Source organism: Odocoileus virginianus, chromosome 33 (assembly GCF_023699985.2).
Source record: "Odocoileus virginianus isolate 20LAN1187 ecotype Illinois chromosome 33, Ovbor_1.2, whole genome shotgun sequence".
In the NCBI taxonomy this organism is placed as follows: domain Eukaryota; kingdom Metazoa; phylum Chordata; class Mammalia; order Artiodactyla; family Cervidae; genus Odocoileus; species Odocoileus virginianus.
Window position 1 is genome coordinate 10,752,588 of NC_069706.1, and position 22,205 is coordinate 10,774,792.

The 22,205-nt window shown below is 48.3% G+C and overlaps 1 protein-coding gene across 2 annotated transcripts in view; it reads left to right on the top strand.

The window, feature by feature from the left end:
* The window catches only part of SNX29 (sorting nexin 29), a 577,193-nt gene that overhangs the window by 450,801 nt on the left and 104,187 nt on the right, over positions 1-22,205 (top strand). For both annotated transcript variants that reach the window (XM_070460803.1, XM_070460804.1), the window contains exon 19: positions 19,645-19,785. In XM_070460803.1, the coding sequence (XP_070316904.1) occupies positions 19,645-19,785 (141 nt within the window). The remainder of the gene's footprint in view (positions 1-19,644; positions 19,786-22,205) is intronic.

The following is a 22,205-nucleotide window of genomic DNA, read 5'->3' on the forward strand; positions in this document are numbered from 1 at the left end:
GCTGGGGGTGGTATTCAGACTCTTGGCTCAGCTCCAAGGTTATCTCAGCCCACAGTTGCCAGACTCACTACAAAGGGCACCAGAAGAAGCTTTGTGTTGTGTAAATAAACTGAAGGCCTCTGTGGAGGAGGGATGCTTTGAGGCTGCTTCTACTGCTCTAGAAATTGCCCCCTCCTCCTACATGCACACTGCACAGATACACAGACACTTGCCAAGGCTCATTGACCCAGCGTGGATACCCACCCGGGGAAAACTATGTAAATACTTGCCTAATCATCTCTCTTTTGGTCTTCTTTTTTTTCTCTTTTGGTCTTAATTCTTTTGATTGCAAGTGGCAGAAAGGTTGTCTTAAAACAGAATTTATTGGCTTAATGAGTGCAGGTATGGCTTGATCCAGGTGCTCGATCACTCTCCCTCCCTTTTCTTTTCTCCATCCTCCTCCTCCTCCTCCTCCCACCCTCCCTCCCTTTCTCTTATATTTTATTCTCTAGTAGGTTCGCCTCCTTGTGGGGTTCCCTTCCTTGTGAGGATATAAGCTCCAGCAGATCTGAGCTTTCATCCTCACAGGGCAAATACAACTATAATACCCCTCACCTCTTTCCCAGTAATAGAAGCTCCCTGTTAGCCTGGCTTGGGTGATGTGTCCCTCCTGTGGTACCCCCGGGGCTTTGATTGGCCAGGCCTTGATCGCGTGCCTGCCTCTAGGATCAGAGCTCAGGTGGGGTCCACAGGAAGCTCAGGGACTGAGGTTGGGTAGACACTGGGTCCCTAGAGGAGAACTGGTGTGCTGCTGCCAGACGGAGGGGGTATGGGTGCGCGGCAGAGAGAAACGCCCAGTGTTCACTGCGGAGGCTCACCCCTGGAACACTTGAGATTGGGCAAGCCATGAATGGGGCAGTCTGAATGTATATGGGGCTGGGTTTGAGAGGTGTCACATTTGGATCATGAGCTCAAGAAGTAGAGAAAGCCAGCATGCAGAGAGAGAACGCGCAGAGAGTAGGATGCCTGGCTCCCTGTCCTGGTTCTGATGGCTCTCTGGCTCTTGGCCTAGCCTCTTGGAGAGCCCAGCAGCACTTCTAGCCCTCGGTTGTCTGAGATACCCTTGTATGTTTTCAGTAAGTCCCCATTTCCCCAAAGGCTGTCATGAATTGGTTTTGCTTCCCAGCAATGAAAGGGTCCACGACTGGGCAGAGAAAAACCAGGGATGGTGTTAGGCTAGCTGACAGGGTTTCCCTCCAGGAGAGATGTGCCTGCAGGAGATTGATGTGCCTGGAGCAGAAGCATCGTGCGATGGACCTGCGCCTGGTATGGATCGAATTCTGCACATCACGAGCAGCTTCCAGTTCTTTAAAGGACAATTAGCAGCAGCAGGAAGAGGGAGGTCACTTAATCACATTAGAAAGTGACACTCATGGTCAGCCTTGCTGAATTACCGCCTCCCTCGCCCATTCATTTACACAAGAACTGCTTGCCTGAAAGACGCTTGATCACACAGCCCAGGTCTTTGGAGGCCAGATGTGGCTGAATACGCCTGATGTGTCTGAAACTCTTCATTCAGAAAGGGAAGCCCTAAAACCATCTTCTAGGGTTAGCTGTCTCTTTGGTATCTTCAGAGTTGAGTGTCCTGCTTGGTGTCCTCCAGACACCAAATTATTTTATACAAGTTCATTTTTGCTATTTCTGTATTCTTAAGAACACTTGGTTTGGAAAGGTCTCCATATAATCAAAGTAGAAAACTCCAGTAGCTTTGACTTGGATTGTCCTCACCCCTCCTGCCCCTCACCCTTGAAGTCTTTGCTTAGACATTACCTCCTCCAGGAAACTTTCCTTGATGGACTCCACACTGCATTCCATGCTGCTTCTCCTTGTTTCCCAACCTCCTGTGTCATAGCACTGATTCCACCCAGACTATAATTTTTGTCCATTTAGTTGTCTGTCAGCCTCATTCACATGGGACCTTTTAGAGCAGGCCAGAACTTTGGTTGCACTGGGTCTTAGTTGCAGCAATCGGGATCTTTAGTCAAGGCATGCAAACTCTTAATTTATTTATTTGGCTGAGTCAGATCTCAGCTGGCATCTGGCATCTTTAGTTGTGGCATGTAGGCTCTAGTTCCCTGACCAGGGATTGAACCTGGGCCCCCTGCATAGGGAGCTCAGAGTCTTAGCCACTGCACCTCCAGGGAAAGTCCCTGCCCCCACTTTTACAATAAGAAATTTAAGGCATGTGGAGAGCTTTAGTCAACTACTAAGTTTCACAGCTAATAAAGGAGGTGAAGTCAAGATTCTAACCCAGGCAATCCTAGTTCCCAGACAGCTCGTAATCACTGTTCCAAACTGTTGGTCTACCTCCATCTATCTCCTTGCAGCCGGCTGAGATCCTGGCTCCTAGTCGGTGCTCAGTAAACATTGGATGAGCTGAAGTAGATTGAATACCTACGTGTGTGCAGCTTGGCTTAGGACATTGTCAGGTGGTTTTGCTTCTTTCTTTTTATTCATTTTTTTTTTGGCCATGCCATGTACCATGTGGGACGTCAGTTCTCCAGTCAGGGACTGAACCCATGCCCCTTACTGTGGAAGTGAGGAGTCTTAACCACGGGAGCTCCGGGGAAGTCCTGCTTTTGCTTTCTTCATGGCTGTGATGAGAGTTAGAGGCAGGGTTGGCTTCCCTCTTGAGCAGAGCTGTGCAGCCAGAGAGCGAGTTTTCACTGGGACCCTTCTCTCCGAGGCTAAGAGACTTCCTCTGTTTGTAAAACTTCTTTCCCACACCAGCACCCTCCTCCAAGGCTTTAGCTCTGGGGTGACAGTGTGACAAGGAACTTCCCATCTATCTCAGCAGTGTCACAGCTGTTTGGGACTGGGAAGCTATTTGGAACATCAGATCTTCCAAGAGCGTTTTCCTTGCAGTTTCATTATAGTGGCAGAATTCAGGTGCATATGGAGATCAGTAACTTAAATATCCTGGCCCCCCATTCTGCCTTCACAATCATGCCTAACTTGGTTTCATGCTGTGGGCAGGCCTGCGTGGTCCCTGGGCCCCAGCAAGCTCTCAGGCGCTGGAGCCCAGGTCGGGGCCCAAGTCCCCACCCCCATCACTCATTCAGGTTTCCTCATAAATGACAAAGACAGTTGTTTTGTTTTGGAATGTGGCCATGCATTTCAGAGCAGCTCTGAACATTTATCCAGTTGCATTTGGAGAAAAGGGGGAGGGTGACTATGCATTGTCTTCTCAAAGCCCACCAGAAGCCCCACTGACCTGAAATGTATCGTTTCATTTTTCTCTCATCAAAGTCCGTATTCAACAGAAGCAGAAAAGTTGGGGAACTGGGAAAACCATAACGGTAATAAAAATTTACCAAACACTCCAACACAACCACTGTTAATGTTTTGATTTGAAGCCTTCTGGTTATTTTCAGGGATATAATTGCGTGCACACACACATGTGATTGGAGTCATGGTCTCCTAAATGGTCTCTAAATTGAATTATTTGAGAGTAAACAGATATCCGACTTCTGCTTCTCCCCTCCCCACCCCCCAGAAGACTTGGCTGGTATTTACATCTGTGAAGAGAGAAGCAGAAGGTTTCACCGCCTTTTTCAGTGAGTCTGAAACCCTGTTGGTACCTTCAGAACTATGAACGGAGTAGCCAGCTTTTGGCAAGTGAATGCTGACTGCCGTGCACATGGCCCAGTCATGATGTGTGTGACTCAGCTACCCAGACTGCGGTGTGTGACTGCAGGGTGAAGTCATGCTTCCTTTTAAAATTCCCCAAATGTGATCCCTGGAGCCCCCGGCAGCTTGATGGGTGGAAGTAAGGCCCCATCACCGTGGCTCCAGCTATTTCTGAGCTTCCTGGCAACTCTCATGCGTGCTTTGGGACCTGCCCCTGTGGTTTTCTCCATGGCCCCTGACACTGCTGCTTGGCTGAGGATGACCCTCACCAGATGGCCAAGGGTCTGGGCCCCTGGCCCACCTGTGGTCACCTTTGCTCTGGCTTGGGTTGGGGGAGGGGGTAGGATGCTTTCTCTAACTTCGTATGTTGTTCAGTCGCTCAGTCATGTCCAGTTCTTTGCAAATTCATGGGCTGCAGCAGGCCAGGCTTCCCTGTCCTTCTCCATTTCCCAGAGTTTGCTCAAACTCATGTCCATTGAGTTGGTGATGCCATGCAACCACCTCATCCTCTGTTGTCCCCGTCTCCACCTGCTCTTAATCTCCCCCAGCATCAGGGTCTTTTCCAGTGAGTCGGCTCTTCGCATCAGACAGCTGGGCCTGTTCCCTGTGTCCCCTCAGCACAATGGAGACCAGGCCAAAACTTATAATAAAACTGGGCCAACAGTGTGGGGATCATGACAAAGAAATACAGCACCGGGAGAACTTGCAGTTGGGGCTGCCCTCAAGTCCAGGAGTCTCAGAAGAGTGACTCTCTGCCTTCCTTCTGGTCTCCAACTCCCTTGAAAGGGCAAATGACTCTCCCACCAGGGGAGAGTTCCACCCCAGTGCAGGGTCAGATCCATGAAGTCGGAGCACAGTCAATGTCATGCTTGTTTCTCCCCAGTCCTCCGGCCAAGGCTGCTGTTAGCAGTGATGGGGGCTGCAGTGGGCATCTGGCAGAGCAGAGGGTCCTGGTGGGCCCAGTTGGCCTGGAAGGTCTATTAGCATAGCAGGTTATGACATGACGTGGAGACATTCCATTCCCCATGGGTCCTCTGTGAGGGTCCGTCTGCCTCTGACCTTCACCAGAAGTGATCCCACCTGTGATTTACCTAGTCAGAGACTTGACTTTAGAGCCAAAGGGTGAGACGCCGGGTCAGGAACTCAGCATGCCACAGGGACCTGAGTCCCAGCTTTTGTCGCCAGATTGCTGGGTGGTCATGGGAAGATGCGATCCCCAGAGTCAGGAGGACCTGGGCTCCAGTGTTTGTTCGCTTTCGGACTAGTTCTGTGTTGGACCAGTGGCTCAGCCTCTGTAAGATAAGATGGCAAATGAAAGTGCAGGTGAACGGTCACTGCAGCCATGGTTTGTGGGCTATAATGTTTACCAGAAAACAAGTTTCCTCTTTCCTCTCCTCTTAGAGCCTGGAAAATTCCATGGACAGAGAAGCCTGGCGGGCTGCAGGTCGAAAGAGTTGGACGTGACCGAGCCCAGCACAGCCAGAGACAGTAGCGCTCAGGCTGGAGCGTGGTGTGTGCGCGGTGATGCAGGCCCTGAAACACAGAGGCCGGGCAGGTCTCTTCCGCTTCTAAACTGCATCCTCTATCCTTCTTCTGTCTGTCTTTATGGCTGCACTGGGTCTTGGTTGCTGCCTGGGCTTTCTCTCGCTGTGGCTGGTGGAGTAGTCTTGAATGTGGTGTGCAGGCTTCTCGTGGCTGTGGCTTCTCTGGCTGCGGAGCCTGGGCTCGAGGGCGAGAGGGCTTCGGTAGTTGTAGCATGCAGGCTTAGTTGCCCCTCGGTATGTGGGATCTTCCCAGACTGAGGATCAAACCTGTGCCCCTGGCATTGGCAGGCGGATTATTCACCAGACCACCAGAGAGGTCTTCCTCTCTCCTTTAAAAGGCACGTGGGGTGATGCTGGCAGTTTTTGGTAATGCATTTCCGCCTTAACAGGCCTACCTCATCTGCATAACCCAGTGAACCAAAAAGTCGTTTTTCTCCTACTAAGTTATTCATCTTGTCCTCGGCATTTGGCTGTAATAATATCACTCCATCAGCGTGATCATGCAGTAATTCAGGCATTTTGTTCTAGCAACGAGGACACTTACAGTTAATAACACATGAAGCCATTTCATTAAGAGGAAAGTTTTGTTCGGAGTCATTAACACAGGCCGCCAACCAAAACACAAATCATTTCCTTCCTTGGATATTAAGGAAGCAAAATGAATCAGGAGCCTAAAGCCATTTCTCAGAGAATCTTTCTTATCCCGAAGTCATCTGAATCTCGGCATTTAACAGTCCTCATAAAGGGCATCTGAGCTTAGAGTTTATAGTGCTTGCTCTTCTCTGGGGCCGAGAGCATGCAGCTTGGGCTTCGGGTGTGGCAGCAACTTAAGGCCCAGTTGCAGTTCTTCTGCTCACCCCCTGGGTCATATTGGGCACGTTACTTAGTTGCTCCAAGACTCCGTTTCTCGGCATATAAAATTGCAGGCTCTAGTGAAAATTGTAGGTCAAGTGTCTGTCCCATGGTTGGCAATACTAAATGATATATCATCTTCTGGAAGTCTGAGGACATCCACATAAATTTAGCTTACACTCTTGAGTGTCACAACACACATGAAAAAGCTTTTGGGGACTTCCCTGGTGGTCCAGTGGTTAAGACTCCATGCTCCCAATGCTGGGGACATGGATTCAATCCCTGGTCCAGTGAAGTAGGATCCAACATGCCCTGAGGCATGGCCAAAATATTAAAGGGGATAAAAAAACACACACACACTTTTGGTTTTAAGATGGAGGACTGTGGATAATAAGAAGTTGCCTGAAGGACTTTGCTGGTGGTGCAGTGGATAAGAATCTGCCTGCCGATGCAGGGGACACAGGTTCAATCCCTGGCCCAGGAAGATCCCACATGCTGGGGGGGGGGGGGGGAACGCTAAGCCCGTGCGCCACACCTACTGAGTCTGGACTCTGAAGCCCACAGGTGCCTAGAGCCTGTGCTCCAACAAGAGAAGCCACTGGAATGAGGAGCCCACACACCACAACTAGAGAAAGCCTTCACAAAGCAGTGAAGACCCAGCACTGCCAAAAATAAACAAACAGAATAAAAAGGCAACTTAAAAATGAAGTTGCCTAAAGCTGGAAACAGAGAGACATGTGTTAGCTGGAGGATTTCACACAAACAACGTGTAAATGAGCGTTAATTTCAGGGTTCTTGCTACATTCCCATCAGCAGCTTTCTCTGGTGGGTCTGGTCCTTGCAGAGGTTAGTAGCATCCATCAGGTACCGCCTATGAAGTCCCTCTCCCAAAAGAGCACCTTGTCTGGAGACCTTGGTGCTTGTGCGGCAGGAGCTGTATAAATGCCTGTGTACCGAGCTTGTTCCGAGTCAGAAGGCCCAGTAGCACTTCCCAGGTTTCATTTGCATCCTTGAAAACCCTCCTGAGAAGGTCATTTACTGAACTCCGCTGTTTCTGTTGACAGTTTTTTGGAAGCAAAGGGGATGCTTAACTGCCCAGCCCACAGACTGTGTGTTCTGTTTGTGTTTCCTTGCCTGCCTGGCATTCGACAATTAATTAGGCATGGTAATTACCTGCTTTAATTTCGTGATTGCACAGCCTATAATTATGCCTAATTCTGTAATAGGGAAGTTCATGTACACAAAGGCAGATGAAGACGAAGGTGATGGGGCTGCCATATCAACAGCTGCCATCGCTTCCTTCCTGCCAGGCACGGCATCTCACAGCCACCCAACAGGATTGGTCTTGGCCCCATTTTACAGATGGAGAAGCTGAGACTTGAGGTGGAGTGTTTGAACCCAGACCTCTCTCCCTGTACAGCCCATGCACTTTCTCTGGGCCCTCTGCCCCTCGCAGGACAGGCCTCAGACATGCCTAAGGTTCAGCATGTGGCTGGCTGAAGAACCTGTGCTTGGCAGATCTTAAAGCAGAGCTGAGACTTCAGCCCACTGAGAACAAACTCTTAACTCTTCCTTCTCCCTCTCCCCTTCTGACTTGCCTCCCTTCTTCATATATATATATATATATATATATATATATATATATAGAGAGAGAGAGAGAGAGAGAGAGAGAGATATTCCCTACTGGGGTAAAGAACCTGCCTGCAATGCAGGAGACCAGGGTTCGATCCCTGGGTTGGGAAGATCCCCTGGAGGAGGGCATGGCCACCCACTGCAGTATTCTTGCCTGGAGAATCCCATGGACAGAGGAGCCTGGCGGGCTAAGTCCATGGGGTCGCACAGAGTCAGACAGGACTGAAGTGACCAAGCAGGAGCAGCATAGAGAGACAGACAGAGAACCAAGGCTTTAAGAGGTAGATTAACATACCCAGGATGGCTTGGCTAGCAAGAGGTAGAGCTGGAATTCAGGCTCAGGTCTCCCCAAGGCAAGAGTCCCAAACCTGGACCCCCACTCAGCACTGACATCTGACTGTGTCAGACTCACAGACTAATTCAGACATCCCGCCACCTTAAATTAGGGTTAAAAGCTCACTGTCCTGAGGATAGTATAGGCGTGGCTTTTTTTGACTTTCACTTTTATATCCAGGTTTAATATAAATATCAGATGCTTAAATATTTTTTATTGATGTATAGTTTTTTTTTTTTTAAGAAAATATTTATTAATTGATTTGGCTGTTTCAGGTCTTGTGACACACAGGGTCTTCTGTTGTGGGACGTGGGCTTCTCTCTAGTTGCAGCGCACAGGCTCAGTAGTTGCATTGTGCAGGCTGAGTTACCCTACCAGGGACTGAACCCACGTCTCCTGCATTGGAAGGTGGACTCTTAACTGCTGGACCATCAGGGAAGTCCCTTGAGGGATAGTTGATCTATAGTGTTGTCCAGTCTTTGCTGTACGCAGAATGATTCTATTATACATGTGTATACATTCTTTTTTCTATTTTCCTTTATGGTTTTATCACAAGATATTGAATATAGTTCCCTGTGGTCTACAGTATGACCTTGTTTATTCACAGACGTGCAAATCATAAGTTTGTGTTCAATTAACTTTTACTTCTGTGTATTTCTGTGCAACCCTGCCCAGAGATACAGGGCGTCTCCAGCACCCTCGATTGTGCCCTTCTGTGCTCCAGTTGGGAATCCTTACCAATCCCCAAGGCCATGAAGCTGTCCTTCTAGGCTTTCTCTTGGTAGCTTTCTGATTTTACCTTCCACGTTTAGATCTATGATCCCACAGGGAAAGAGTGCAAAAGCCATATATATACAGTGGAATATTACTTAGCCATAAGAAGGAGCAAATTGGGTCATTTGTAGAGAGGTGGATGGACCTGGAGACCTTCTTATACAGTGAAGACGGAGATGAAATGCACTGGAAGCTTGGGATTGACATATACACACAATTGATACTATATATGAAATAATGAAGGAGAACTCTACTCACTGCTCTGTGGTGACCTAAATGGGAAGGAAATCCAATAAAAGAGGGGCTACCTGTGTACATATAGCTGATTCATTTTTCTGTACAGCAGAAACTAACACATTATAAAGCAACTATACTGCAATAAAAATTTAAAAAAAAAAACAAGAAAACAGATGCGTCAGTGCCCATAGCTGCCTTACCCGTAACAGTCCCAACCAGGAACAACCCAAATGTCCATCCCAGCACAGAGGGTGTATAAGCTGTGGTGTGTCCACTCCGTGGGCAAGCAGTGAGCAAGGACATGGGAGTGCTCTTTGGAAACATCGCCCAAACACAACAGGGAGTGAAAAGAACCAGACACCAGTGGGCACACTCTGTGGGAGTCCACTGAGATAAAGTTCAGAAGCAGGTGAAAGAAGCCAGGGAGAGCGTTCAGTAGGGTGGGTGGGTGGTGCTGCTAGCCGGGGAGCGCGGGGGTCTGATGGGCACGCCCCCTTCCCGGCAGACGGTCTTCATCTTCCAGATGAGACTTGTCTGCACATGAGTCTGCTCTCGGTTCAGTTCATCCAGACTGAGGTTTTTGCCTCCTTCCCCCACTTAACCTCTCCTTTCCAACCCCCCCGCCCCAGGATTATTATACACATCCCTGGGGTCATTTTTCCCCATGGAAAAGAAACCTCAAGGTTCGAATTCCCTCTTAAAATAGAGAAGAGAGGATTTACCCCTTTCCTGATGACAGATATTACCCTCCTATTTTATTTTTCTTTTGCTGAATTGAGGAGATTGGACTTGAAGTGTCTTTTTATTGCTCGTTTTAAAAGGGAACTTGTTTTTGCTGGGAGAGGTCAACTCTTTTTATTCCTCCAAGGAATTATTATCGTTATGGCTCAAGCAGACAGAACTGGGGCCTATCAAACTTAATTTGGAGGGAGCAAGCCCTTAAAAACAAAACAAGAACAGAAACCTAATAATTTTGGACATAAACCCTTCAAATTCTTCAGTGAAAGAAGTGCACAGTTTGCTTAAGCATAATTCAAGGACAACTTAATTTGCAGAGATCATTTCCTGATTTCAGATGCTAAAAGCATGGCTGTTGAGGCTGGACTGTTCAGGTAATTCTGGGTGATTTTGATGGCATTAGATTCCTGAAGGGAGAGGCATGAATGAGAGAGTGCAATTGAAGCCGCTGGTGCCAAGGAGACTGTTGTAAGGACATATGGTCTCCCCAGCAGAGGAGCAGTTAGGCCTCAGAGCTGTTGAGCAGGGACCTTCCTTGCCAGTTGCCAGCACTGCTGGCTTGGGGTTCCTGGGGCCCTGGAGAGCCTGGGTTCCGCAACCATGTGCTGTAATAGAAAGGGCCGGGCCTGGACTTCCCTGGAGGTCCAGTGGTTAAGACTCCGAGCTTCTACTGCAGGAGGTGCGGGTTCGATCCCTGGTCAGGGAACTTAGATCCCACATGCCGCTTGGTATGGTCAAAAAGTATGGCCAGACCTTAGCCATCAGGCAGACCTGGGTTCAACTTTCCATTTCCCCACCTCCTCTGGGCAGGTGACACCCACTCTGAGCCCACGTCTTTATCTGGAGAGGTGGCAAGTGCATACCGTCTGCTTTGCAGACTCACGTGAGGATGCCTGGTGAGGTACGTGGCATCCGTTACACGTGCTAGGTGCTTCATAAATGGCAAGTGTTAGCATCGAAGGCGTTTCTGTTATTGGCATTCTGAAAAATACCATTTCACTCTCTTGGGTCTGACCGTGTACTTGAGTCTTGCTTCATGACTTTGCCTGCTAACCAGAGAGATCCGGGTTTGATTGACATCCAGTCAACAGCAGAAGCTGAGAACAGGGATGCTTGACCGGAAGTGTGTTGTTGGTCTCCGTGGGCTCCGTGACCAGCTCCCCTTGCCTTGTCATCAAATGGCCTCCCGCTAGAACAGAGGCTGGTACCAGAAATGCCCACTGCCACTCTTCCCCTCTGAGATGGCCTCAGTCTAACGATACTGGCTGGGGCAGGGCGGTCACTAGACTTGAGGAAGCGCCTGCGCCCCTCTCTGCCCCCAGTCCCCCTGGGCCATCAGTTCTCCCCATCCAGTGTTCCCAGGAGGCTTCTCTCCCACTTGCTGGGTGACTCAGACAGCTGGGCTTTCAAGACAGAGGCTCCAGGGATGGTTCTGCTGTTGCCCTACCCCTTGAGTATGAAATCCTCCTAAATCAAGCCCAAGGTCAGACCTCCTGCCTGATTTCCATGAACCCTTTGGTCTCCGCAATGAAATGGGAGTGGAATGTGGGTGGAAGAGCCCAGTGAAGTTCTTGGGGTTTATGAGTGACCTAAGGCACAGAGGTCCCCTGAGGGGGTCCATGAAGGGACCTAGAGGCCCTCTAGTTCAACTCCTGCGTTTTATGCAGGAGGAAGCGAGACCTGGAAGAAGCGGGACTACTCCCAGGAGCACACACAGTGGTCGAGGGACCACCCCATCCAGTCTCAGGGGCAGAGCTGCTTTCATAGACTCTGGAGAAATACTGTGTTTTGGAAGTCATGTTTAGGGAGCTTTTTAGGGGAGGGGCATGATAATTCATATTTTTATTTGAAGTTTTTAATGACCCACAGTGTAATTTGTTCTGAACTCTCAGTCTAAGGCTCAGCGGTAATCTGTATACTTGCTCTTTCCTGAGCAGAGCTCCTAGGTGGAGACTGGAGAGCTAAGACAGGTGTGACTTCAGTGGCAGTGCTTCTTCCCGTTTACAGAATTTCATGTTTTTGATGATGGTGGTGATAACAACAATTATAATAATAGCAGCAGCAGGTAACCTTCATGGCATTTTTATAAACACTTTCAGGCACATTTCCCCCGTCCCCTCAGATTATACCCATTTCTCAAGTGAGTAAACTGAGTTTCAGAAGCAGTTTACCTAACATCACATAACTGACTGGTGGTCAAGGTCTGATCTTCTGGGATTCCCCCTGCTGTCCATGAGCCAGCTGTGACCATCCCCATGTCCTGGTAGAGCCCAGTTCCCATCAGCCAAACCATTGGAGGGGATAAATATTAAAGCTGATTACCAAGATCAGAGACTTATAAAATCTAAACCTTTGTAAATCCCCAGTGGCAGCCTAACCAATGGGTTGCATTTTTTTTTAATGTTATTTATTTATGTATTTTATTTTTGGCTGTGCTGGTCTTTGTTGTGGCATGTGGACTTTCTCTATTTGAGGTGAGTTCTATCTAGTTCTCATGTGAAGGCTTCTCCTCGTTGCAGTGGCTTCTTTTGCTGCAGAACACAGGCTCTGGAGCACTGGCTCAGTAGTTGGCAGGATGCAGGCTCCAAAACACAGGCTCTGTTAGTTGTGGTGCACGGGCTTAGGTGCCCTGAGGCATATGGGATCTGAGTTCCCTGACCAGGGCTTGAACCAGTGTCCCTGAATTGGCAGGTGGATTCTCAACTCCCGAACTACCAGGGAAGTCCTTATGTTACATTTATCAAATACTTAAATGGCATCTTCTATCTACCAGGCCCTATTCTAAGCCTGTTACATGTGTGAACTCATTTAATCCTCCAAAGACCCAGCAAGGGAGGTAACACCCTCATTTCTCAAAGGAGGAAGTGGAGGCACAGAGAAGTGGGGTGACTTTCTCAGGGTGCGCGGCTAGTGCGCGGCAGAGCCAGGGTTTGAATCCCAGAGTTTGGCTGCAGTTGTCTCTGCTCTTCACTGCCTCCATGCATCAGGTCTGCTTACTGGTGACACGGCCCTGATGTCAGAGCCCCCCTTCTCCACCACCAGGAGCTTGCTAACCCTCCCTGCCCCAGTCATCATGCCCGTGACCTTCCATCTCTCCAATGTTATTTATTCAGATTGTCAGTCCGGGTGGCTTTCCCCAAGCCATGGGCCCGCAGAGCCAGACATCAAGGAGGATGTGAAATGAGCAGGGAGTATTTGTCACAGAAAGGAAGGGTTGAACTCATGGTTTCTTTTTGAAAAAACAAAATGTGTCGGTTGGTGATTAGTTGGTGGCCGCATCGGGTCTTGGCTGTGGTGTGAAGGCTCTCTGGCTGTGGCGTGCTGGCTCTAGACTGCACAGACTCAGTGGTCGCAGCTCACAGGCTTAGAGGCCCGTTGGCTTCTAGTTCCTGAACCAGGGATTGAACCTGCATCTTCTGCATTGGAAAGTGGATTCCTAACCACTGGGCCGCCAGGGAGGTTCCTGAACTAATGGTTTCTGAGGTCCTTTCTAACGCTGCCCTTCCAAAGTTCTGAGTTCTTGAATGCCTGCTGTCCCCCAGAGCAGGGGTAACACTCAGAGCGTAGAAGGCCAAGGGATGATGCTGTTTCTAGAACAGGATATCTGCTCTGATCCGAACATTTTTAAGAAGGTTTTAAAGAATGCAAGCAAATCAACACCATCCTGGTTGTTAAGATTTTTTCAGAATTTAAGAGGTGAAAGAATTTTAAAGAAAATGCAGGCAGGTCAGCACGATCCTGGTTTGCCGAAGCGAGGAATGGAGCCTGAAGTGAGATGGTTGTAATGATGCAGGAGCCTTCCCCACTCAATGAACCTGCCCCCGAACCTGGTCTCTGGCATGGACATCCTTCTCGGACAGCCACTGAAGGATTTTGAACGGGGGAGGTGAAAATGAATGGGGAAGCACGGGAGGCTGAAAGGCAACATGAAGCCTGCTGTCCCAAAAGGGGCCCCACAAGGGGCAGGGCTGACCCTGGAGGTGGGCTTGGCAGTCCCTGCTGCTCGGTACTTTGACCTGGGGGTAACGAACAGCACTGGTCAATGCTGATACCCAGATTTCTGACTCAGGCAACTCAGCGGTCCATTCGCCGAGAGAGTGAGGTAGAGATCCTGAGTGTAGGTGTAGACAAGAAGAGCTTTCTCAAGCCTGAGTCCAGAGTTCACATCAGAGATCCAGACTAGAGATAAAGATTTGAGAGTCGTTGACCTAAAAGTGAAACTTGCAGACGTGGGAGTGGACGCCTGTGTCAGGGAGAGGGGGGTCCCGGGGAACGTGGGCAGGAGAGGAGGTGCCCATGAGGAAGCCCAAGAAGGGTCTATTGGAGAGGCAGAAAGGACTCAGCACTTCCACAGAGTGAAGCATTTGGCTCTTGAATGTGTTATGAGAAATGTAGAGTCGTAATTTATAGCTCACATTAGAGTTGCCAATTTTTATCGTTATGTGAGAGGTTTTTAAGATGTATATTGACATTCAGTGATTGCAGATTATAAGAGCTATTTATCATTGGAGATTTTACTCTCTGGGCTGTTCTTAACTCATGTAATTTTTAAAAATGCATTGATCTCTCTCCCTCTGTTTTCCCTCACGATGCAGTTGCTGTGTGTCCCTGGGAGCTGTGAGGGCCTGTAAACGCTGAGGAAACCGGCCTCGTGTGTTGTGCCCCCAGAGTGTTCTCTTTATTAAAGAAGTCTTACGCCCCAGTTATGCTTATCCCATCTGGATGTGACTTTCCATCCAACTGCGTCGATCTCAACTCTGGTCTCCCCCTCCTTCCCCAAACCAGTCTCCACCCACCCCGCATGCTGGTCTTCGTGAAGCCAGGCATAGCTGGCTGGCTCCTGTACCTAAACACTCTGCATCCTGCCTTGGGGACAGGCTCTGTCAGTAAGGTCTCGGCTCCATTTTATAGATGAGGAAACATGTAGTCAGAGAGGAGGGATACTCTGTGCTTTACATCAGAGGTTCCCCTAATTGCCCATTTTCTTAGTCCACTTGAGGTGTTAATGGTCCACTTGGACTGCTGTAACAACTACAAATGGGGTGATTTCAACAACAAATTCTTCTTCACAGTGCCAGAGGCTGGGAAGTCCAAAATCAAGGCTCCAGACAGCTCTCCTCTCACTGTCTTTGCATGACGGAAGGCATGAAGGGGCTCTGGGGTCTCTTTTATAAGGGCACTAATCCTTTTCATGAGGGCTCCACCCTCATGACCTAATCATCCCCTGCCCCAGTCCTACATTGCTGGTTTGGACTTCAACATGTGTATTTTGGGGGAGGGGCACACTCAGGCTCTAACATCTCCCACTTGTCAGAATCACCGGAAGGCTTTGGAACTCCAGGAATTCCTGGGTCCCAGATGGTTTCTGTGTGGTCCACCCCAGGGCTGGTAATTATTGGAAAGCACTGCCCTTCTCTGCACTAGATTTGGATATCTTTGTTGAAAAACAACAATAATGAGGACTTTCTGAGTATCTAAATCAGGGACCAGAGAAGTTATTTTGTAAAGGACCAGAAAGTAAATGGCTTCCCAGATGGTGCTGGTGGTTAAGAACCCGCCTGCCAATTTATACGTAAAAGATATGGGTTTGATCCCTGGGTTGGGAAGATCCCCTGGAGGAGGGTAAAGCAACCCACTCCAGTATCCTTGCCTGGAGAATCCCATGGACAGAGGAGCACAGCAGAATCCATAGGGCCACACAGAATTGGACACAACTGAAGAGACTTAGCATGCACGCATGCAGAGAGTAAGTATTTTTAGCTTTGCAGGCCATGTGATCTTTGTTGCAGCCACTCAACTCTGCCATTGTAAGCAGCTATAAACAATAGGTAAGCAAATAGCATTACCAACTCAGTGACTGTGAATTTGAGCAAACTCCAGGAGATATTGGAGGACAGGGAAGCCTGGCATGCTGCAGTCTGTGGGGTCGCTAAGAGTCAGACACAATTTAGTGACTGAACAACAACAACAAATAGATGTGTCTGGATTTGACCCACAGAGCCACAGTTTACCTCCCCTGACCTATATAATTTGTTTTGTACTTGATGATCAGATAAGCAATTAAATTTGCCACTCTTAAGGGGATATTTGGACTTGTATAAAAATATAGTACAAGTAGGTACAGTCCATTCAAGATGTATCAGAGAAGAATGGCATTCAGCCATGAGTCTGCAGACCTCTAAAACCTTAGCTTGAACAGTTTAGAGGTGAATATTTCTCTTTAAAAAAAAAAAGATTTTGAATAGATTATCTAGTATTTGGTGTGGTTGCCCCATAATTTCATCAGAGACCCAAGGTCCTTCCACTTTTCTATATCCATTCTCCTGATCACCTCATGATCATAAAATGACTGCTGGACTCCAGTCTTCACATCTGTGTTTGAGAAAGAGGAAGACAGGGAGAAGAATAAAAAGGCACTTACCAGCTGGGTCAGATCTCTTCTAAGAGCTTTCTTTCATCTCCCTGTTGTTCAGTTGCTAAGTTGTGTCTGACTCTTTGCGACCCCATGAACTGCCACACATGAGGCTTCCCTGTCCTTCACTACCTCCCTGAGTCTGCTCAGACTCATGGCCATTGAGTCAGCGATGCCATCCGACCATCTCATTCTCTGTTGCCTGATTCTCTGCTTGCCCTCAATCTTTCCCAGCATCAGGATCTTTTCTAATGAGTCTGGCCAGGAGCACCGGAAAATGTAGTTAAATTTTTTCCCCCCTGAACACATTGCTTCTGCTAGAAGTATTGGAAGGAAATGGATACTGATTGGGCAGCTTGCATTTACTGTGACTTGGGAGGACCCAAAGAATGCCCTACAAGTCCTGTGAGCTCCTGGGTTTATTTGCCGACTGATCCATCTTGTCTCAGTTCGTGGAGACTTAATTCCTGAAGTCTCCGTTCCACAGCTAGCCAAGCCTTTCCAGATGCTTCTGGGGTCTAATTATCCTTCACTGTTACAAAGCAAATCCTTGCATAATTGTGATAACCGTCTGTCTATTGTACCACTGCTTGGGCACCTAGTGCCAAAAAAGCTCTTGAGACACATCTTTTCCTCTTTAGGTAACTTTGGCTGCTATAAAGTTCTTTCCTAATGAAACTTGTCTTTCTCTAGTTTCTGTCTGCTGGAAGTTTGCCTCCTGGAATCATCCAGAACACATCATCTTGGTCTTTGCTTTTCCTCGTTGCAGTCTTCAGAGATCCGTACCTCCTGCATCTTTAGGCTCGGTTTATCATCCTCCAGCGTCTTCCATCTTCCTCTGATAATTTGGCTGCAGATCATCTCTGAGGACCTGTGCTTCTAAACTTTAAAGTGTGTGTGAACTAGTTGGGTTCTGGTTAAGACACAGATTCTGAGTCAGTATATCTGGGGTGGAGCCTGATACGTTGCATTTCTGCCATCTTATCACGTGATACTGATGCTCCTGGTTCGCGGACCACATTTGGAGTAGCAAATTTTCTGGGCATTTCTGAACCTATTTCAATTCATCTTTTAACAGGCAGCAGCCAAAACCTAAGTTGGCATGGTCGATTTAAAATAGAGCAAGACTCATCAACTCCTTTTATTTAAAATATATCAGATACCTTTTAATGAGATCCAAATAGTTGGAGAAGGAAATGGCAACCCACTCCAGTATTGTTGCCCAGGAAATCCCATGGACAGAAGAGCCTGGTGGGCTGTAGTCCAGGGGGTTGCAGAGAATCAGACACGACTGAGCAAATAATACATAGGCCTTTTTTTTGGTGACCCTTTAACAGTATTCACTTAACTTAAATTTACTAAAACCCATGAGACTTTATCCCACAGGCCATTGCTGTACTGTATCTCCCCCATCTTATCTTACAGTGTTGGCTTTTGGGGTTGTATTGCAAAGTCTGGCACTGATCTTTTAAAGTTTCATCATGTTGTGTTAGACTCATCCCTCAAGCCTCTTGAGATCACTTGATATCTGTCATCCAGGATATTTACAGTCTCTCTTCACTTGGGGGCTTCTGTCAGACTCAATAGGAGCAACGGAGGTTGCTCCATCTAAGTCTGCTGGAAACTTCCATCCATTGATTGGCATTCTTTGAGTTTAAATCCTCCTTCCTTCACCTTGTTGGCCAGAATATTGGTGGTCGCCTTCCCAGAGCTCAGATATATGAGGTCCGCATCTGGAGATGCAGGGTACTCTTTAGAGAGAGGCAGAATTTATCAGTCACTGTAGAGGTGCCTGCTTTTATGGTGAAAGAGATTTTAAGATGTGCATTGACATTCGCTGACTGCAGATTACAATAGCTATTTATCAGTGGAGACTTCATGCTCTGGGCTGCTCTTTTCTTTTTTGTTTTAATTTTATTTCTTTTTGGCTGCGGTGGATCTTCACTGAAGTACACAGGCTTCTCTTGTTGTGGAGCACGGGCTCTAGGGCGTGGGCCTCAGTAGTTGTGGCCCACGGGCTTAGTCGCTCCACAGCACGTGGCATCCTCCCAGACCAGGGATCAAACCCATGCCTCCTGCATTGGCCGGCGGATCCTTTACCACTGAACCACCAGAAAAGCCCTGGGCTGTTCTTATTAACTCACACAATTTTAAAAAAATTCTTTGAGCTCTCTCCCACTTCTCTGTTTTGCTTTCTGAGGTAGTGTTCCTGGAAGGTGTGGGTGCCTGTAAAAATTTTTTAAAAAGGCAGGTGAAATAGCCCTTACATTTTATACCCCTTGAATGTTAGCTTGAGGATCACATCTTGATTAAAATGAAGAAGTTTGATGCCCCAGGTGTGTGTATCCCATCCTGATGTGACCTTCCATCTGGCTGTGCTGATCTCGGCTCTTGCCCCCTCCCTCCCTCCTCCTTCCTGGGATTGGTTTCAAACCACCCGCCCCTCCCCGCCGGCGTGCTGGTCTATGTGACCCAGGCACAGCTGCACGGCTTATAAGCCTGACTGTTCTCCCCACCACCTTGGGAGGAGGCGCTGTTAGTCAGCTCCATTAACAGATGAAGAAACACAAGCCAGCGAGGATGAATGGCCTCTCCCCCGCCATCTGTCACTGTGACAGCATGCTTGTGACAAAAGCATGGAAAATGCGTCTCTGAGATGAATTGGGCTGTCGGTCTCCACTGATACTGGGAACTGATGTTCATCAGTACGCAGCCTGCCAGATGGTGCCATTCTCTCATGTACCCATCTACGCATGTGGTACACTGAGTCCCTCCTCCACGCCCAGCACTGGGCCTCCAGTGACCCAGGGGGCAGGTGTGGCCCTGCTATCAGAGTTGGTTTTCCTGGCAGGAGGTGTTGCCAGAGCCCCACCCCCTTTGTAATGAGAATTTTTTTTCACTTTTTTATTTTTAAAATTTTTACCATGTTGTGTTGGTTTCTGCCATACAACAGTGCAAATCAGCCGTAATTATACAAATATCCCCTCCATCTCAAGCCTCCCTCCACTCCCCTATCCCACCCCTCTAGTTCATCACAGAGCACCAGCTGGGCTCCCTGTGCGATATAGCAACTTCTCATCAGTTGTCCATTTTACACATGAGAGTATATAAGTTCATCAACACCATTTTTCTAGATTCCACATATGTGTGTTAGTATACCAAATTGGATTTTTTCTTTTCACTGATTTCACCCTGTATAATAGGCTCTAGGTTCATCCACCCCACTCGAACTGACTCAAATTCATTTTTTATGGCTGAGTAGTAAGCCTACCATATGCCCAGCAACTCCACTGCTGGGCACATACTGTGAGAAAACCACAATTTCTAAAAGACACATGACCCCCAGTGTTCTTTGCGGCACTGTTTACAATAGCCAGGACATGGAAGCATCCAAGATGGAATGAGAGTTTTAGGAGACTTGAATTTTCTTTCTCTTTTCTTTTTCTCCAAAGGTCTACATCCGGATAAAAGACGATGAGTGGAATGTCTATCGGCGGTATGCAGAGTTCAGGAGTTTGCACCACAAGTTACAGAACAAATACCCTCAAGTGAGGGCCTTCAACTTCCCGCCCAAGAAGGCCATTGGAAACAAGGTAGGTGCCATCACGCTGTGGGCTGGGCAGCTCTCCGACTGGCGCCTCTGTCTTCTCCTCCTGCCAGTGATTTAAACATCTGGGCTCCTTTATATAACTCAAAAAGTTGGCTGATACGAGAAAAAAGATGGGAATGAAGTAAACGGCCACCCACCATTCATTCCCCCAAAAGACAATCACGTTACGTCTTGTCTGCATGTCCATCCTCTGATTTCTCCAGAGTGGGACTGCCACACCTGTTCTGCTAAAAGGCCAGAGAGTAAGTGTCCTGGCTTCGCAGCCCCTACCACTTCAGCCAAAATACCCAGCTCCGCCAGTGTGTGCAGACAGTGTGTGTGCACGTGAGCATGCCTGTGTGCCAGGAAAACTTTTATTTATTAGAAGAGGTGGCAGCTGGATCTCGCCTATGGGACATAGTTTGCCAGCTTCTGTTCTGGACCAAAAAAAAAGTCTTATAGTTCTCATCCATGGTTGTCATGATATTTATTTGGACTTAAAGAGTATGGAGTTATTTCCCAGGGAAGGCTTTCTCAGAAGAGCTTGTTTTATTACAGGGTTGCTGCCCCATGAGGGTTGGTCACTGATAACGAACTAGTGTGTTTCTGTATGTTCATCCTTGTACCTGGGAGAAAGGAGGCACTAGCCCTCCTCTCTGGTCGGTTAGCATCCATGCAGTCATCCAGCCAGCATTACTGAGCCCCAGTCAGTGTCACACTGTAAGTGGCACCAAAGATGACAGCCGCGCTTGGCATAGGGCCCCGCTGTGTTGTCTGCTTCAGTCGGTTGGCATCATTTTTGTCATCCATCATGTTTGCAGCCATTCTCCATCTTGGCTGGGTTTTGGATCACTTGGGAAGCTATCCAAACCCTGCGACCTGCCCACCCCTCACCCCCTATCCTGGGCTGATTGGCCTGGAGTGAGGCCTGTGCGTGGAGGGGTTTCAATGTAACTCCAGGATACAGACAAGCCGGAGAGCTCCTGGCTTCTGGTCAAGTAGGAGATGGAGACCCTTCATCAGTTGCACCATATGAACTAGCTTGGCAGGGGCAGTTGAATCAGATGAGATAACATGGACCCTCCTCAGGACCTGGGAGAAATTGGGCCTTGGATGGGAGGTGGTTTTCAGAGTGTGACCCCCGATCCACAGCATCGGCCTCACCTGGAGCTTGTGAGAACGCAGGTTCTCAGGCTCTGCCCTGCACCTACTGGAAGACGGATTCTGGGGCTGGGACCCCGCAGGGGTGCTGACCCCCAGGGAGTGTGGGAACCACAGCACTGTCACATGGATGAAGCCTGTTGCAGGTCCCTCTGGCCTTGAATTTCCTAGGATATCCTATGGTCTTTCTCATAGAAAAACCAGAGCAAGAGTTTCTGTAACCCACTACCCACACTTGCCAATTCCGTAGAGAAAACTTACTGACTGTTGTGTTTACATGTTCAGAGGTTTCTGTGTTTAAACCAAATTAGAAGTCTGATCACATCAGGGTCTGCTGGAACATAATTTAAAGAGTTATAAAGCAGGTTTGTCTCAGATCCAGAATAAATCTGTTGTTCCTTTTCTTCTGTTGAAGAAAAATAGAGTTGAGCCCATAAAATACAGAAGACTGAGAAATTCTACACTTGTTCACAGCAAGGAGTACAATACTTCTTATGAAAATGGGGGAGGGGACTATATTACTGATTTAATCTCATGACTTGCCGGCTCATACAAATCTTAGGACCCATCCAGAATATCTTTAAGTGTCATAAAATGAAATTCTATGTAACCAACGTATTATCACTGTAAGATGTTCTCATCTGCAGAGAGCATTACCCTGGCGCAGCCCTTGCATGACACCTTCAGGGAACGTGGCCTGTGTGCGTCTCCCTGAGGGAATTAGTACAAGGCTGGACTGCGGGCATGTCTGTCTTCCAGTGTGTTTTCGCTTCCTGTGGCTGCTGTAAGGTGGCTTCCCGTGGCGCAGTGGTAAAGAACCCACCTGCCAATGCAGGAGATGCAGGTTCGATCCCTGGGTCCGGAAGATTCCCTGGAGGAGGAAATGGCAACCACCCAGTCCAGAGTTCTTGCCTGGGAAATCCCCAGACAGAGGAGCCTGGTGGGCTGCAGTCCTTGGGGGCCGAAAGAGTTGGGCACGACTGAGTGACTGAACACACACCCATGCACATGGCCTGCTGCAACAGTTTCCCACACGTTTAGTGTTCTAAAACAATTGCAGTGAATTATCTAAAGCCAGCCTCAATGGGCTACGATTCAGGCCTGGGCGGGGGCCGTATTCCTCCTGGAGGCTCCAGGGGAGAGGCCACTCCTTGCTGTTTGCCACTTCTAGAGGCCCCCACATCCATTAGCTTGTGGCCTGCTTCTGTCTTCAAGGCCACAATCTCATCGCTCTGGTGTCTCTGCTTCTATTAACATAGATCT